The 19,447-nt window shown below is 41.2% G+C and overlaps 1 protein-coding gene across 12 annotated transcripts in view; it reads left to right on the forward strand.

The window, feature by feature from the left end:
* The window catches only part of LOC128702953 (KICSTOR complex protein kaptin), a 112,450-nt gene that overhangs the window by 13,059 nt on the left and 79,944 nt on the right, over positions 1–19,447 (forward strand). For 2 of the 12 annotated variants that reach the window (XM_053797433.2, XM_053797434.2), the window contains exon 2: positions 15,225–15,328. In XM_053797433.2, the coding sequence (XP_053653408.1) occupies positions 15,225–15,328 (104 nt within the window). Of the gene's footprint in view, positions 1–13,206; positions 13,402–13,567; positions 13,680–13,862; positions 13,980–15,224; positions 15,329–19,447 lie in introns of those variants that run through there. The other 10 variants (XM_053797441.2, XM_053797445.2, XM_053797437.1 and 7 more) reach the window with 10 other exon arrangements.

Genomic DNA, 19,447 nt, shown 5'->3' on the forward strand with positions numbered 1-19,447 from the left:
TGGAGAGAGTTCCGGGGGTCAACCCCCCCGCGGCCCGGTCTGTGACCAGGTGGTTTGGTCATTTAGAGAGAATGGATCAAAGTAGAATGACATGGAGAGCATATAAATCTGTAGGGAAAGGAAGGCGGGGTAGGAGTCGTCCTCGAAAAGGTTGGAGGGAGGGGGTAAAGGAGGTTTTGTGGGCGAGGGGCTTGGACTTCCAGCAAGCGTGCATGAGCATGTTAGATAGGAGTGAATGGAGACAAATGGTATTTGGGACCTGACGAGCTGTTGGAGTGTAAGCAGGGTAATATTTAGTGAAGGGATTCAGGGAAACTGGTTATTTTATATAACCGGACTTGAGTCCTGGAAATGGGAAGTACAATGCCTGCACTCTAAAGGAGAGGTTTGGGATATTGGCAGTTTGGAGAGATATATTGTGTATTTTTATGCGTATATAAGATAAGAAGATAAGATAAGATTTCGTTCGGATTTTTAACCCCGGAGGGTTAGCCACCCAGGATAACCCAAGAAAGTCAATGCGTCATCGAGGACTGTCTAACTTATTTCCATTGTGGTCCTTAATCTTGTCCCCCAGGATGCGACCCACACCAGTCGACTAACACCCAGGTACCTATTTGCTGCTAGGTGAACAGGACAACAGGTGTAAGGAAACGTGTCGAAATGTTTCCACCCGTCGGGAATCGAACCCGGGCCCTCCGTGTGTGAAGCGGAAGCTTTAGCCACCATGCCACCGGGCCACCATATACTTCTAAGCTGTTGTATTCTGAGCACCTCTGCAAAAACAGTGATTATGTGTGAGTGAGGTGAAAGTGTTGAATGATGATGAAAGTATTTTCTTTTGGGGGATTTTCTTTCTCTTTGGGTCACCCTGCCTCGGTGGGAGACGGCCGACTTGTTAAAAAAAAATTCTATCATGTCCCATTATCCACACTTATCCTCTAAGCCTGTCTCAAGCTATTCTCACACTCGTCTTTCACACCTCATGCAACTTTCTACTTTATCAAGTTTAGCCGTCAATATTTATCTTGATAGCACCTTCACACTAAATAAATCATTTATTGTTTAAGGCAGTCTTCAATAGCTTCCAACATCATACATGTTGTTTTTAACCTTCCTGGTGGACTTTCTCTGAACTTTAAATATCAGCCTCGTCACCTACCTGAAGTTCATTACCTCGGTAACTTGTTCAGCTGTCAAAACTTTGGGGCCCAGTCCCTGGACCTATTATGTACCTCTGTAATATTGAGGTACAGTCCCTGGACCCATAATGTACCTCTGTAATATTGAGGTACAGTCCCTGGACCTATTATGTACCTCTGTAATATTGAGGTACAGTCCCTGGACCCATAATGTACCTCTGTAATATTGAGGTACAGTCCCTGGACCTATTATGTACCTCTGTAATATTGAGGTACAGTCCCTGGACCCATAATGTACCTCTGTAATATTGAGGTACAGTCCCTGGACCTATTATGTACCTCTGTAATATTGAGGTACAGTCCCTGGACCCATAATGTACCTCTGTAATATTGAGGTACAGTCCCTGGACCTATTATGTACCTCTGTAATATTGAGGTACAGTCCCTGGACCCATAATGTACCTCTGTAATATTGAGGTACAGTCCCTGGACCTATTATGTACCTCTGTAATATTGAGGTACAGTCCCTGGACCCATAATGTACCTCTGTAATATTGAGGTACAGTCCCTGGACCTATTATGTACCTCTGTAATATTGAGGTACAGTCCCTGGACCCATAATGTACCTCTGTAATATTGATGTACAGTCCCTGGACCCATAATGTACCTCTGTAATATTGAGGTACAGTCCCTGGACCCATAATGTACCTCTGTAATATTGAGGTACAGTCCCTGGACCCATAATGTACCTCTGTAATATTGAGGTACAGTCCCTGGACCCATAATGTACCTCTGTAATATTGAGGTACAGTCCCTGGACCCATAATGTACCTCTGTAATATTGAGGTACAGTCCCTGGACCCATAATGTACCTCTGTAATATTGAGGTACAGTCCCTGGACCCATAATGTACCTCTGTAATATTGAGGTACAGTCCCTGGACCTATTATGTACCTCTGTAATATTGAGGTACAGTCCCTGGACCCATAATGTACCTCTGTAACCTTCTGACTACCTCCCACAGGATGGGTATGAGGTGCATAATAAACATGTTAAACTCACCTGAGTAAAGAAAAACATCCAGTAAAGTTAGATGGTTGTTCCTCCTCTCTTACAACATGAATTTAATGATAAATTAGAGACATGTGCAACACTTGGGTATCTTTAATGAGGAAACGTTTCGCCACACAGTGGCTTCATCAGTCCATACAAAGGAGAAAGGTGAAGAACAGGAGGAGTTTGAGGTAATCAGTCCCTCAGCCTTGAGTCGATGTGGTCAGTCCATCAGTCTTGAAAAGAATATAACATGTGCGAGAAGTGGTTTATATACTGTAGGCAGGAGAGGTGCAGCAGTATTGTTTTCCAGACTGATGGACTGACCACATCGACTCAAGGCTGAGGGACTGATTACCTCAAACTCCTCCTGTTCTTCACCTTTCTCCTTTGTATGGACTGATGAAGCCACTGTGTGGCGAAACGTTTCCTCAAATGTTGCACGTGTCTGATTTATCAACTTGTCGGTTCTCTGAACCATTCATCTACACACGTGAATTTAATATTGGGTTCTATGTTGACGATAGTGTTACTGATGCTTTGTATATTGAGTCTCTTGGGGGAAGATGGCCACCTTACATTTACAACTTTGATGAGTTTCGAGTCTTTCTACTCCCGGAGCCCGGCCATGGGGCAGGCTCGACTGATGGTAGCCTGGTCAACCAGGCTGTTGCTGCTGGTGGCCTGCTGCCCAACATATCCATCACAGCCTGGTTGATCAGGCACCTGGTGAAGAAACTTGTCCAGTTTCCTCTTGTAGACTTCTACACTTGTTCCAGCAGTGTTTCTGATATCTTCTGGTAAGATGTTGAATAATCAGGGACCCCGGATGTTGATACAGTGTTCCCTTATTGTACCCAATGCACCCCTGCTTTTCATTGGGTCATTTTTCACCAATTTACCGTCAAAACAGAAAAGTCATGTATTCTGTATAACTGATTTACAAAACCAAGAAGTTGATAAGTTAGTTTAACATCTTCTTGAGGAGTTTGAGGTAATCAGTCCCTTAGTTAGAGTCGATGTGTTCAGTCATTAATCTTGATGGACTGAACACATCGACTCTAAACTAAGGGACTGATTACCTGGTGGCCTGGTGGTTAACGCTCTCGCTTCACACGGTGAGGGCCTGGGTTCGATTCCCAGCCAGAGTAGAAACATTGGACGTGTTTCTTTCCACCTGTTGTCTATGTTCCCCATCAGTAAAATGGGTACCTGGGTGTTAGTCGACTGGTGTGGGTCGCATCCTGGGACACTGACCTAAGGAGGCCTGGTCACAGACCGGGCCGCGGGGGCGTTGACCCCCGGAACTCTCTCCAGATAATAATAATAACAATAATATCTTCATTTGCAGTGTTCCTTCATTATTACGTTCTTGTGTTATGTTAGTAAGAGGATCTGCTGGCTGCTGACGCTCACTAGGAAACATTTGCTCATTTGTTTTTGTCATAGAATTTACACACTCGCCTCACCCACTTTTTATTTATCATTTACTCATCCTCTACCTCTAAACATGTACTCATCTCTACCTCTAAACATTTACTCATCCTCTACCTCTAAACATGTACTCATCCTCTACCTCTAAACATTTACTCATCCTCTACCTCTAAACATGTACTCATCTCTACCTCTAAACATTTACTCATCCTCTACCTCTAAACATGTACTCATCCTCTACCTCTAAACATGTACTCATCCTCTACCTCTAAACATGTACTCATCCTCTACCTCTAAACATTTACTCATCCTCTACCTCTAAACATGTACTCATCCTCTACATCTAAACATGTACTCATCCTCTACCTCTAAACATGTACTCATCCTCTACCTCTAAACATGTACTCATCCTCTACTTCCAAACATTTTCTCACTAATATGGACACAAAACATGACACCCATTGTCAAACCCACCAATAACATAACATGTTACAGATGTTTGAGCCCGAGAATAAACACATGTATCTTAAGATCTCCCAGCCACATTATACCTCTTGTTTATATAAAGCATGATACATTTACGTATCAGTATATCAGGATACACTAAGTTGAGGTCCGTGGTTCGATCTCCGGTACGACTGGGAAACATTAAGACGTGTTTCCATAAGACACCTGCTGTCCATGTTCACCCATCAGTATAAAATGGGTACCTGGGCGTTAGTGGACTGGTGTGGGTAGCATCCTGGGACAAAACTGACCTAATTTGCGGGAAATGCTCAGTATAACAAGCGGCTTTCTATATAGTAGTATGTCACTGATGTCAGCTATGGTCTGTATACCTTGTACATGTACTGGTAGAAATAAAGATATTATTATTATCATTATTTTCATTATTATCATTGTGGAAAATATATATTTTCCAGAAATACAGTAGTTATATGTAAATAGATGGCCATACTGTATTTAATAAAATTTATGTTATCGAAAATGGGAAGCTGCGTCTGTGCAGAAGAACAGTCGCCATTTTTGTGTTTGAATTGAGTAACAGACATTAGTAATGGGAAGAATTTTTCGTGCTCTAGAGGTTAAATTTGGGCTGACACCTCTCAAATAGGAGCCTAAATTGTTGGATGTGCATTCCTGCATAATATGAGTATCAGGCTACAGGACAGGACAACTCCAGGAATCTCAGATAAGCTGTCTAATTTATGTTTAAATTCTGGCCAGTAAATTTTTCATAAATGTAGGCAAAAGGGGGGGAGGGTCCTGTACATGACACATTAATCTCCAGTCAAATTGGTGAGTGTTATGATTAAGATATATTCTCCTACTGTTATATAAATATATATGTATATATATATATATATATATATATATATATATATATATATATATATATATATATATATATATATATATATGTATATGTACATATATATATATAATATATATATATATATATATATATATATATATATATATATATATATATATATATATATATATATATATATATATATATATATATATTCATCAGTCCTCACCAAAGTAATAAAGAAAGCCAAACAACTATACTACTCCAGTAGATTCACTGACAGAAGAGGAGATATAAAAAAGACCTGGAAAACACTCTCAGATTCTAGGGACCCACAAACTAAAAAAAAACAAGAATATTGTCCTAACTAAACCTAATGAAACACCACTGCATCCCACTGACACAGCTAACAAGATAAACGACTTCTTCTCAACCATAGGTTCTAATCTCGCCAATAAGATCCCACTTACCAATACCCATGCCGGGGACTACCTAAATGGGAATTTCCCAAATTCTTTCTATCTTGCTCCATCTCTCAGTCTCCTCCTCTCCTTACGCCTTCCTCTTTGTATTGGACTGATGAAGCCACTGTGTGGCGAAACGTTTCCTGAATAAAGATTCCCATATGCTGCATAAGTGTCTCAATCTTCAACTTGTCGGTTTTTCAAACCATTCATCACAACTGTCAGACACTGCAGCATCATGGGATCTTGTTACAAAGAATTCTTCACATTGCTAAACTCACAAACTAGTATTTAGTCATATAAACACAAATGCAGTATAATGTGATCCTTTATTGACAACGTTTCACCCACACAGTGGGCTTTTTCAAGTCACACACGGATCTGTGTGTGACTTGAAAAAGCCCACTGTGTGGGTGAAACGTTGTCAATAAAGGATCACATTATACTGCATTTGTGTTTATATTTCCATTGTGTCGGTATTTTATACCATAGTATTTAGTCACTTAGCCATAATACCAACTTACCTCATAATTTGTAATATTTTACAATTAAGAATAAAACTAAGTATGCCCGAAATGCCTAGCCATGCTAAGCGTTCTAGTGGTACACTCTGTAATCACTATTTTACTACATGTAAACCAAACAATAACCAAATTTCTGTAAACTCAGCATTGTAATCCTTATAGAGAATAAACTTTGAATTTGAATTTGAATTTGAATATGATACTCCAATACTGAAACTATGTACTGTGCCAAACAAAAGCATTCACATTGCTAAACTCACAAACTAGTATTTAGTCACTTAGCCATGATACCAACTTACCTCATACTTTGTAATATTTTAAAATAAAGAATTAAACTAAGTCTGCCCGAAATGCCTAGCCATGCTAGGCGTTCTAGTGGTACACTCTGTAATGCACATACTATGCACTTGGTATCTGCTGGCATGGGAAATCTGGAAAAACAGATGGGACGTGCAACTATGACCACCCTAGAAAATGCCATGCCCATATGACAACAGGAAAATGCAATCTCCCTTCCTGTAAGCTTTTTCACCCTGAACTGTGTACCTCTTCAGTACAGGAAAGACGGTGCTATAACTTAAATTGCCAGGCATACCATCTAAAGGGGACAAAAAGATACAAAACATCCAGGCCATGGGAAAACCTGGGTAGCCACAGCCACTCAAGAGGGAGAGGTTTTTTAGTGCCAGGAAGGAAAAAAAACTGGCAGGAAATGGCAGAAATCGTACACCAAATCCAGTCATTCCTGGAGTGGAACCACAGTCGATGGCCTCCACTCCAAACCAACAGATACAGATACTAATCCCGGAAAAAAAAATCCCCCCCCCCAGTACCAACAATACCACCAGTCCGATAACATTCTTCTTTGCAAATATACAGGGTCTAAAGCCAGCAACAAACAACAAAATACCTTTCATCCGTGGACTGCTTGCAGAGGCAAAGGCAACGTTCGCGGCTTTCACTGAGACCCACATAAAGGATCACTTGGACAACGAAATATGGATCCCAGGTTACAACCTATACAGATGTGACAGAGTGAACAGGCAAAAGGGGGGGGTTGGCCTGTACATTGCAAAGTCACTTGTTTGCACAGAACTGCTAAATGCCTCAAATGATGTAGTGGAAGTTTTAGCAGTAAAGGTCGAGAACCAAAACCTAGTCATTGTGGTAGTCTACAAGCCTCCGGATGCAACATCCCAGCAATTCCAGGAACAGCTGTTAAAAATTGACCACTGTCTGGAAAACCTTCCAGCTCCTGCACCCAACATCTTGCTCCTGGGGGATTTCAACTTAAGGCACCTAAAATGGAGGAATATAGCAAATAATATTGTTGCAGTAATAACACCAGGAGGCAGCTCTGATGAAAACTCACACTCACGCGAGCTTTTAAATCTCTGCACAAAATTCAATTTAAACCAGCAAATAATAGAGCCTACTAGACTGGAGAATACACTAGACCTCATCTTCACGAACAATGATGATCTGATAAGAAATGTCACCATATCAAAAACAATATACTCAGATCACAACATAATTGAGGTTCAGTCATGTATGCGCGGAGCCCCAGACCGACATAATGAGATTAGTCACGAGGGAGCATTCACCAAATTCAACTTCAATAACAAAAACATAAAGTGGGACCAAGTAAACCAAGTCCTAACCGATATAAGCTGGGAAGATATACTAAGCAACACAGACCCCAACTTATGCCTAGAACAGATTAACTCGGTGGCACTCGATGTATGCACAAGGCTTATTCCTCTAAGAAAAAGGAGGAGTAGATGTAAAATAGAAAGAGACAGGCGCTCCCTTTACAGGCGACGGAAAAGAATAACAGAGCGGCTAAAAGAGGTCAATATATCTGAAATGCGTAGGGAGACACTGGTCAGAGAAATAGCAAGCATCGAACTTAAGCTAAAAGAATCCTTTAGGAGTCAGGAATCGCGGGAAGAACTAAAAGCCATAAATGAAATCGAAAGAAACCCAAAGTATTTCTTCTCCTATGCCAAATCAAAATCGAGAACAACGTCCAGTATTGGGCCCCTACTTAAACAAGATGGGTCCTACACAGATGACAGCAAGGAAATGAGTGAGCTACTCAAGTCCCAATATGACTCAGTTTTTAGCAAGCCGCTAACCAGACTGAGAGTCGAAGATCAAAATGAATTTTTTATGAGAGAGCCACAAAATTTGATTAACACAAGCCTATCCGATGTTATCCTGACGCCAAATGACTTCGAACAGGCGATAAATGACATGCCCATGCACTCTGCCCCAGGGCCAGACTCATGGAACTCTGTGTTCATCAAGAACTGCAAGAAGCCCCTATCACGAGCCTTTTCCATCCTATGGAGAGGGAGCATGGACACGGGGGTCGTCCCACAGTTACTAAAAACAACAGACATAGCCCCACTCCACAAAGGGGGCAGTAAAGCAACAGCAAAGAACTACAGACCAATAGCACTAACATCCCATATCATAAAAATCTTTGAAAGGGTCCTAAGAAGCAAGATCACCACCCATCTAGAAACCCATCAGTTACACAACCCAGGGCAACATGGGTTTAGAACAGGTCGCTCCTGTCTGTCTCAACTATTGGATCACTACGACAAGGTCCTAAATGCACTAGAAGACAAAAAGAATGCAGATGTAATATATACAGACTTTGCAAAAGCCTTCGACAAGTGTGACCATGGCGTAATAGCGCACAAAATGCGTGCTACAGGAATAACAGGAAAAGTCGGTCGATGGATCTATAATTTCCTCACTAACAGAACACAGAGAGTAGTCGTCAACAGAGTAAAGTCCGAGGCAGCTACGGTGAAAAGCTCTGTTCCACAGGGCACAGTACTCGCTCCCATCTTGTTCCTCATCCTCATATCTGACATAGACAAGGATGTCAGCCACAGTACCGTGTCTTCCTTTGCAGATGACACCCGAATCTGCATGACAGTGTCTTCCATTGCAGACACTGCAAAGCTCCAGGCGGACATCAACCAAATCTTCCAGTGGGCTGCAGAAAACAATATGAAGTTCAACGATGAGAAATTTAAATTACTCAGATATGGTAAACATGAGGAAATTAAATCTTCATCAGAGTACAAAACAAATTCTGGCCACAAAATAGAGCGAAACACCAACGCCAAAGACCTGGGAGTGATCATGTCGGAGGATCTCACCTTCAAGGACCATAACATTGTATCAATCGCATCTGCTAGAAAAATGACAGGATGGATAATGAGAACCTTCAAAACTAGGGAGGCCAAGCCCATGATGACACTCTTCAGGTCACTTGTTCTATCTAGGCTGGAATATTGCTGCACACTAACAGCATCTTTCAAGGCAGGTGAAATTGCCGACCTAGAAAATGTACAGAGAACTTTCACGGCGCGCATAACGGAGATAAAACACCTCAATTATTGGGAGCGCTTGAGGTTCCTAAACCTGTATTCCCTGGAACGCAGGAGGGAGAGATACATGATTATATACACCTGGAAAATCCTAGAGGGACTAGTACCGAACTTGCACACGAAAATCACTCACTACGAAAGCAAAAGACTTGGCAGACGATGCACCATCCCCCCAATGAAAAGCAGGGGTGTCACTAGCACGTTAAGAGACCATACAATAAGTGTCAGGGGCCCAAGACTGTTCAACTGCCTCCCAGCACACATAAGGGGGATTACCAACAGACCCCTGGCAGTCTTCAAGCTGGCACTGGACAAGCACCTAAAGTCAGTTCCGGATCAGCCGGGCTGTGGCTCGTACGTTGGTTTGCGTGCAGCCAGCAGCAACAGCCTGGTTGATCAGGCTCTGATCCACCAGGAGGCCTGGTCACAGACCGGGCCGCGGGGGCGTTGACCCCCGGAACTCTCTCCAGGTAATCTCCAGGTAAAATGCCTAGCCATGCTAGGCGTTCTAGTGGTACCCTCTGTAATCGTTATTTAACTACATGTAAACCACACAACAACCAAATTCTGTAAATTCAACATTGTAATCTTTATAGAGAATAAACTTTGAATTGAATTGAATTGAATTGAAATGCTCAGCCTAACCAGGGAACCACAGCCCTTGGATCAAGAGCCCTTCAGCAAGATCAAGGTACCCACCCCCAAGAAAGCAATAATAAGGTGAAAATCCCCAATAAAACAGCAAAATAAGAGACGACATGAGTAGAGATGACACCCAGGAGGCAGCAGCAGCAGCCATCACTACAACACTAGTATTATTGTCTTTATTAATCATGCGCTTGCATATTTCAAATCTTACCTTACTAACAGGTATCAATATGTCACCATTAAAGACACAGCATCAACAACACGGCCACTTGATACTGGAGTTCCGCAGGGAAGTGTCCTTGGTCCCCTGCTTTTCCTCATATACTGTGATCTTCCAAACATATCCCAACACGACTCACGAAATCGTAATGACACGATTGCAAACAAACCATACCCAGGCCGGAATAGAACTCGCGGTCAGAGAGTCTCAAAACTCCAGACCGTGGCTAACGCGACGGTCTGGAGTTTTGAGACTCTCTGACCGCGGGTTCAATCCCGGCCTGGGTATGGTTTATATTCCAACACCTTAACCCCATTCTCTTTGCTGACGACACGACTTATGTCAACTCCCACCCTAATCTTGCCACCCTCAACACCATTGTTAACGAGGAGCTACTCAAAATATCGACTTGGATGACAGCCAATAAACTTACACTTAACACTGACAAAACCTACTATATTATGTTTGGTAGCAGAGCAGGTGTTGCGCAACTTAAAATTAAGATCGACAACACTCTAATTACCAGACATAATGAGGGCAAATTCCTAGGCCTATACCTTGACAACAACCTGAATTTCAGCACCCATATCCAACACATAACCAAAAAAGTATCCAAAACAGTTGGGATTCTCTCCAAGATACGATACTACGTGCCGCAAAATGCCCTTCTCACACTATACCACTCACTTATTTATCCATACCTCACCTATGCTATCTGTGCTTGGGGTTCAACTGCAGCAACACACCTAAAGCCAATAATAACCCAATAAAAAGCTGCAGTAAGAATAATCACTAAATCCCATCCCTGGCAACACCCCCCCCCCACTCTTCATAGATCTAAACTTACTCCCAGTTCAGTACATCCACACTTACTACTGTGCAATCTATATCTACAGGACCTTAAACTCCAGTATCAACTTTGACCTAAAACGCTTTCTTGATAGTTGTGACAGAACCCACAGGCATAACACCAGACACAAACATCTCTATGACATTCCCCGTGTCCAACTAAACCTTTACAAAAATTCAATGTATGTCAATGGCCCTAAAATCTGGAACACCCTACCTGAGAACTCTAGAACTGCAGACACATTCATCACCTTCAAAACTACCATTAGAAAACATCTTATCTCCCTGATACACCCTGTCAACTAACTATGCGAATACCACCTGGTGGTTCACACTTTCACTCACCCATTTGACCATAAACAGAAATATTAATCTCAATCTTAAAATAATGAATCCAAACTAGTCATAAGTTGGCCTGAGATACTCCAATACTGAAACTATGTATTGTGCCAAAACAAAAGCATTCACATTGCTAAACTCACAAACTAGTATTTAGTCACTTAGCCATAATACCAACTTACCTCATAATTTGTAATATTTTAAAGTTAAGAATTAATCTAAATCTGCCCGAAATGCCTAGCCATGCTAGGCGTTCTAGTGGTACACTCTGTAATTATTATTTTATTACATGTAAACCACACAATAACCAAATTCTGTAAACTCAGCATTGTAATCCTTATAGAGAATAAACTTTGTATTTGAATTTGAACTTGAAGAATGAGACACTTATGCAACAAATGGGAATCTTTATTGAGGAAACGTTTCGCCACACACTGGCTTCATCGGTCTTATATAAAGAAGAATGGTGTAAAGAGACGAGTAATTTGAGGTAATAAGTCCCTTAGCCACTTTGACTTTTTTGGGTTATCCCAAGTTCTCTACACATATGCTGCTATGTATGATAATCTATGTAACTGTATTTGTGTATACCTGAATAAACTTAATTATTTACTGAGGGACTGACCACCTCAAATACTATTTCTCCAATGCTGAAGGACCGGTCACATCATCCTCATGTCACTACTACACTTGCTGCCTCTGTATTTGACTGAAGAAGCCGACTGTGTAGGCGAAACATTTCAACAATAATGACACCCAATTGTTGCACATGTGTCTTAATCATCATCTATTTCTGTATAAACATTATATCATGCTGAAATAAACATGTGATTAATTGTCCACTTATTGAGGAATTAGACACATGTGCAACTCTTGGGTATCTTTATTGAGGAAACATTTCGCCACACAGTGGCTTCATCAGTCCATACAAAGGAGAATCTTGAAGAACAGGAGGAGAATGAGGTAATCAGTCCCTCAACCTTGAGTCGATGTGGTCAGTCAATCAATCTTGAATAGAATACGGCATACGTATACGGCATACGGCATACCTCATTCTCCTCCTGTTCTTCAAGATTCTCCTTTGTGTGGACTGATGAAGCCACTGTGTGGCGAAACGTTTCCTCAATAAAGATACCTAAGAGTTGCACATGTGTCTAATTTATCAACATGTCGGTTCTCTGAACCATTCATCTGTCCACTTATTGAGGAATACAGAGACAGACAATATAATAACCTGAAATAAAGATACAGGTGCAACATCTGGGTATCTTTATTGTAGACGTTTCGCCATCCAGTGGCTTTATCAATACAAATTCTAGGACATAACTTGAAGACAGTAGAACTATGTACCGTATAATATGCACAATATAATAACCTATTAATAAGGTACCAGATATACTAAGCAAATTTCATAACTTTGCTTGTAACAGATAAGTGAACTGTAGATATAAATCCAAATGTACACCTGTTAACCCTTTTAAGGCCTAGTTCCTAGGCCTTTTGTGTATCCTTATGTTACTGCGCTACCATTCACAGGATGGATATAAGGTACACAATAAACTAGCCACTTCGGTGGCAAAATCTAATCTACTACTACTATTACTATTTATTAGAAATTTTAGCAAAACAGTTCGCAGTTCGGATAAAATACTTTGAAATTTCTTGAACGTCTGTGAGTAAAGTGTCTCTGAATTCATTTACTGATCAAAATCCATCACATATTGACGCAGGGTGTGACATAATACATCACCTCGCCAACATGTTTCTGCAGACAAGGTGTGTTTCCCCGGACATCAGATGCAGGACCGGATACGGTACAAACTGTATGTGGCCCTACAACCTGCAAGTAGAGGAGGAACAGTACGTTTTGGTGGCCCTTGCCAACCACAACAACAAATCTGCGTGTAATTATAATAAAACTTTATATTGGCCCTGAAATCCAACAGAAGAAGAAGAAGAAGATAAACCTTTATTTAAAATAGTGAGATTAATCTTAGTGTTTGGTGAGCTTTTTTAGGGAAAGGGGATTAATTCATGATTAAGTCATGATATTAAACTGATGTAAATGTAAGACAACGTTATACTGTAATGTAAAAAAAAGATATGATATATATTAATCAGGACACTAATGTAAATGTCAGTGCTCAGTTAGTATGAGGTAAAGACCCACAAGATAGAGCTAATGTACTATCACTAGAACTAGAGTCCTGCAGCAAGTGGTTGGTAGACACCTCGGGGAAACAGAAGCCGTACTTTGTGCACCAAACATAAACTGAGAAGGGTAAATAGTTTTAATGTCCAGTGTAATGGGGAGCCCATTACTTCAGTTTCCTAAGTAAAATATCTGGGAATCCCCTCTGACCCATGCATGTCAGGAGAACTGATAGGGAACAGTGTAGTAAAGAAAGTGAATGTCAGACAGAAGTTCTTGTACAGACAAGCACAGTGTCTACCTACTGAGGCTCGCAGGACACTATGTCTACCTCTTATACACTGTTATATGGACTACGCTTGATCTTCATGGTACTCTGCCTTGACAAAATAACTGAAAGATAAACTGCAAATCACCCAGAACAAAATGGTAAGATTCATCCTGGACCTTGGACCAAGAGAACATGTAGGCCAGGATGAATTACAACTGTATATGCTGAATGTTGAAGACAGAGTAAAACAAGTGAAGTTAAATCACGTTTATAAAATTGATCACAAACAGTGTCCAGAATATCTTGCTGTCAATTTTGTCAAGGTTGGGAACCAAAGCAATCATAGTACTAGGGGGAGAGAACACAACTTTGTAGTACCCACAGTCAGTGGCCAGGCTTCAAACACCTTTTATTGTACAGTAATAAAGGAATGGAACAGACTACCTGCACATGTCAAAGCCAGTCATAGCGTGAACCAGTTCAAGAAGAGTGCCAAAAGGTGTCTGATGAATGTAGCTACAGAAAGGGATGAGAGTGATTTCTTGTAAAGCTAACATACATGTACCTATTACTGTGATCTGATTCTCTTTTTAATGTATATGTAAATAACTCAGTTTACCTTAATCCTAGTATATCTCCTTTTATTGTAACTGCTTTTCACATAGTTGAGTTACTTACCTATTTTAACTTTTAAAGATTCAATAATAAGTTGTTATAAGGACCCTAATAGAAATAAGTCACTTTTGTCTGACTTGTTTTGGGTTATCCTAGGTAATCTACAAACATGTTACTATGTATAATTTGTGTAACTATTTATGTGTATCTGTACATAAATAGACCGACTGACTTACTTACTAACACCCACTAGGAGCTTCTTTCCAGTCTGGACTGACAAAGTCTTAGTACTCTTGCAACATAAATGAAAAGGTACGGTAACAAATTTGACAGCACTGGAAATCGTCATATTACCTGCCATAGATCATTTAAGAATCACAGTCATGTCTTAATACCCACTTGTGTGTTTTACTTAATTACCTGCCACTGTTAATCACTAACTCAAGAAAGTGTAATTAATGTGATTGCAAGCAGATCGTGGGGTTTGAACTTATGGCAAGTAAGCTATGGCTGGCCCGGAATTTTAAGACTCGCTCACCATGGGCTCATACCCCACCTGTTCCATGGTTTGTTTTAAGAACTAAGTTTGACTTGCATGATTCCCAGTAACATCAGTGGGTAGTCAATAGTGACAGTGTGTTATCTGTGACTAGTTAATGGTGTGACTAGCTAATGGTCCAGGTCTGGCCAAAATGTCATCATTCTCTTATGTATGGGCTATTTGTGTACTGTAATACTTTGTATGTTACATTATTGTAAGTTTGGTAACAGAAGAATTGACATTTCAGATTCCATGTGATAAGGTCCAAAACTTAGTGGCAGTGATGGCAAAGGAGTTTTCAGGAAACAACAGCCAAAACTATTTGAACTTTATTGATGCTCACTTTTTCAGGTATGTGTTAATATTTCCTTCAAGTACAAGGTTTCCATTTTTACACAATGCAGTTTTTTAGTATATTCTCTCTTTGTGAAATTAGTTTTTCTGTGCATTTTATGTAGGATACAGTAAAATCTGAAATGGATGCAAATATCCCATGAGAAGGTTGAAATTTACCATGAGGCCTTTTAATCCTTGATTGAAATCCTCATCAGAAGCTGGAGAGTCCAGTAATAGGTGGGAATAGAATGCACTCTTTCAAGTGGCACTCTGTTCTTTACTCAGGATTTTCACAAGGTTGTCATTTATAATAATACGTTTTTTTTATTAATACATTGCCGTCTCCCACCAAGGCAGGGTGGCCTGAAAAAGAAAAACTTTCACCATCATTCACTCCATCACTGTCTTGCCAGAGGTGCGCCTACACTACAGTGATAAAACTGCAACATTAACACCCCTCCTTCAGAGTGCAGACACTGTACTTCCCATCTCAAGGACTCAAGTCCAGCCTGTCGGTCTCCCTGAATCCCTTCATAAATGTTACTTTGCCTACACTCCAACAGCACGTCAAGTCCTAAAAACTATTTGTCTCCATTCACTCCTATCCAACACGCTCATGCATGCTTGCTGGAAGTCCAAACCCCTCCTTTACCCCCAAACCTCCTTTACCCCCTCCCTCCAACCTTTCCTAGGCAGACCCCTACCCCACCTTCCCTCCACTACAGATTTATACACTCTCGAAGTCATTCTATTTTGTTCCATTCTCTCTGCATATCCAAATCACCTCAACAACTCCTCCTCAGCCCTCTGGATAATAGTTTTGGTAATCTTGCACCTCCTCCTAATTTCCAAACTATGAATTCTCTGCATTATATTCACACCACACATTGCTCTCAGACATGACATTACTGCCTCTTGCCTTCTCCTTGTTGCAACATTCACCACCCATGTTTCACACCCATATAAGAGTGTTGGTATAGCTATACTCTCATACATTCCTCTCTTTGCTTCCATGGACAAAGTTCTTTGTCTCTACAGACTCCTAAGTGCACCACTCACCTTTTCCCCCTCATTCTTCTGTGATACACCTCATCTTTCATAGACCCATCTGCTGACATGTCCATTCTTAAATGCAGTGGAAGCCCGGTTTTCATCCAGTCCGGTTATCATACAGTTCAGTTTTCAACCACTTTACCTGGAGTTTACCTGGAGAGAGTTCCGGGGGTCAACGCCCCCGCGGCCCGGTCTGTGACCAGGCCTCCTGGTGGATCAGAGCCTGATCAACCAGATCAACCCTGTTTTTGTACATCCGCTCAGAAATCGTCCATACCAGACGCATCCGCCTGCCTGTGGGACACGGCCGCTCATACGTTCATGACTCAGTCTGTCTTTGTTACTCGTTCAGTGAGCATTACTCCGTGCGTGCATCTGAAACATTTCGTAATAATCCATTGTTTTTTGTGCTTGCGACTGCTAAATATGCCACCAGGGGGCCAAAAAAAGTCCCAAGTGCCAGCCCTTTGGTAAAGAAGGTGAGAAACACGATAGAGTTCAAGAAAGAACTCGTAGAAAAATACAAAAGTGGTATACGTGTGGCCAAGCTCACCAGGATGTATGGGAAGGCCAAATCAACGATCAGTTCCATCCTGGCAAAGAAAAAAGAAATCAAGGAAGCTGATGTTGCAAAAGGGGTAGATGTGCTAACGAAACAGATCGCAAACAATCAAAGATATTGAGAAGTTGTTGGCGTGGATCAACCAGAAATAGTTAGCGGGAGATAGTGTCGTGGAGGTGATAATTTGCGAAAAGGCAAGGCAGTTGCATGCAGATCTTGTGAAGAAAATGTCTGGTACTAGTACTGCTGTTAGTGAATTCAAGGCCAGCAAAGGCTTGTTTGACAGATTCAAGAAGCAAAGTGGCATACACAGTGTGGTAATGCATGGTAAGGCTGCAAGTTTGGACAAACATGGGGCCGAAGAACTCATTGATGAATTCAAGGAGTACATAGAGGCTGAAGGATTCCTCACCCAATAAGTCTTCAGTTGTGCTGAAACAGGCCTCGTTTGGAAGAAAATGCCAAATAGGACCTACATCACGCAGGAAGAAAAGGCACTGCCAGGACACAAGCCTATGAAGGATAGGCTAACTCTTGTTCTGTGGTAATGCTAGTGGGGATTTCAAAGTGAAGCCTTTACTGGTGTATCACTCTGAAAATCCCCGAGTGTTCAAGAAAAACATCATCATCAAGAGTAAATTGTGTATGATGTGGAAGGCTAACAATAAGGCATGGGTCATGAGGCAAATTTTCATTGAGTGGGTCAATGAAGTGTTTGGCCCAAGTGTGAAGAAATACCTCCTGGAAAATTAATTGCCACTTAAGTGCCTCCTGGTAATGGACAATGCTCCTCCTCCTCCTCCAGACTTAGAAGACCAATTGTTGGGGGAGTTTAGTTTCATCACAGTGAAGTTCTTGCCCCCTAATACCACTCCTCTCATCCAGCCCATGGACCAGAAGGTCATTTCAAACTTTGAAATTTCTACACCAAAGTAATGTTTCAGAGGTGCTTTGAAGTGACCTAGGATACTGAATTACCCTAAGAAAGTTCTAGAGGAATCACTTCAATATCCTCAATTGCATAAGCCTTATAAATAAGGCTTGGAAGGGAGTGACTTCCAGGATGAGTAACTCTTCTTGGAGAAAATTGGGGCTAGAATGTGTCCTCCAGAAGGATTTCAAAGGGTTTGAGGCTGACCCTGATGACCCTATGCCTGTTGTGGAATCTATTGTGTCTTTGGGGAAGTCCATGGGGTAGGAGGTGAGTGGCCAGAATGTGGAAGAGTTGGTGAATGACCACAGGGAAGAGCTAATCACCGAAGAGCTGCAAGACCTTCATCTGGAACAGCAACAAACCTTAGCTGAGGAAATTGCTACAGAGGAGGAGGAATAGAGAGGGAAGAATGTGCAGCCTTCAGCAGTAAAGGACATTTGTGCAAAGTGGAGCGAGGTGCAAAGTTTTGTGGAGAAATATCACCCTAACAAAGCTGTTGCAAGCTGTGTCAGCAACATGTTCAATGACAGTGCCATGTCTTATTTTAGGCAAATCTTAAAGAGACACCAGAAACAGGCTTCTCTGGACAGATTTTTTGTGCGACACGGGTCCAGTGACTCTCAAACTGGTCCTAGAGCCAGTAAAATATAAATAAGGAAGTAACCTTGGTTAGGGCTTTGATACCTGACGTCCTTATGGAGGGGGATTCCCCTTCCAAATAATACTCTCTCCTCCCTCTCCCCTCCTTGCCGTCTTCAGTACACCAACAAGAGTCTTCAATAAAGGTAAAAGTGATGTTAAATGTTCATTTATCCATTTCATTAGTCATTTATATTTATATCTTATTTTTTCTGTATGTAAAACTATAGTTATTCTCTATAATATGTATTTTTTGTTAATATTTTTGGATGTCTGGAACGGATTAATTGGATTTACATTATTTCTTATGGGAAATGTTATGTCAGTTTTCATACAAGTCGGTTTTTGGCCGACCTTCTGGAATGGATTAAAGATGAAAACCAGGGTTCTACTGTATCTGAATACATTCACCTCCTCCATACTCTCTCCCTCCAATTGATATCCAGTCTTTCGTCACCTAATTTTTTTGTTAACTTCATCACCTTACTCTTTCCTATACAGTGGACCCCTGGTTAACGATATTTTTTCATTCCAGAAGTATGTTCAGGTGCGAGTACTGACTGAATTTGTTCCCATAAGGAATATTGTGAAGTAGATTAGTCCATTTCAGACCCCCAAACATACACATACAAACGCACTTACATAAATACACTTACATAATTGGTCGCATTGGGAGGTGATCGTTAAGTGGGGGTCCACTGTATTCACTTTAGGCAAGATGGGACATACACAGATGACAGCCAAGAAATGAGTGAGATACTAAAGTCCCAATATGACTCAGTGTTCAGCAAGCCACTGCCCAGACTAAAGGTCAACAATCCAAATGAATTCTTTATGAATGAAACCCAAAATTTGGTCATCTCAAAAATCTCGGATTTTATTCTAACTCCACAAGACTTTGAAGAGGCAATTAATGACTTGCCCATGCACTCTGCCCCAGGCAAAG

The sequence above is a fragment of the Cherax quadricarinatus genome, chromosome 86 (genome assembly GCF_038502225.1).
Source record: "Cherax quadricarinatus isolate ZL_2023a chromosome 86, ASM3850222v1, whole genome shotgun sequence".
In the NCBI taxonomy this organism is placed as follows: Eukaryota; Metazoa; Arthropoda; class Malacostraca; order Decapoda; family Parastacidae; genus Cherax; species Cherax quadricarinatus.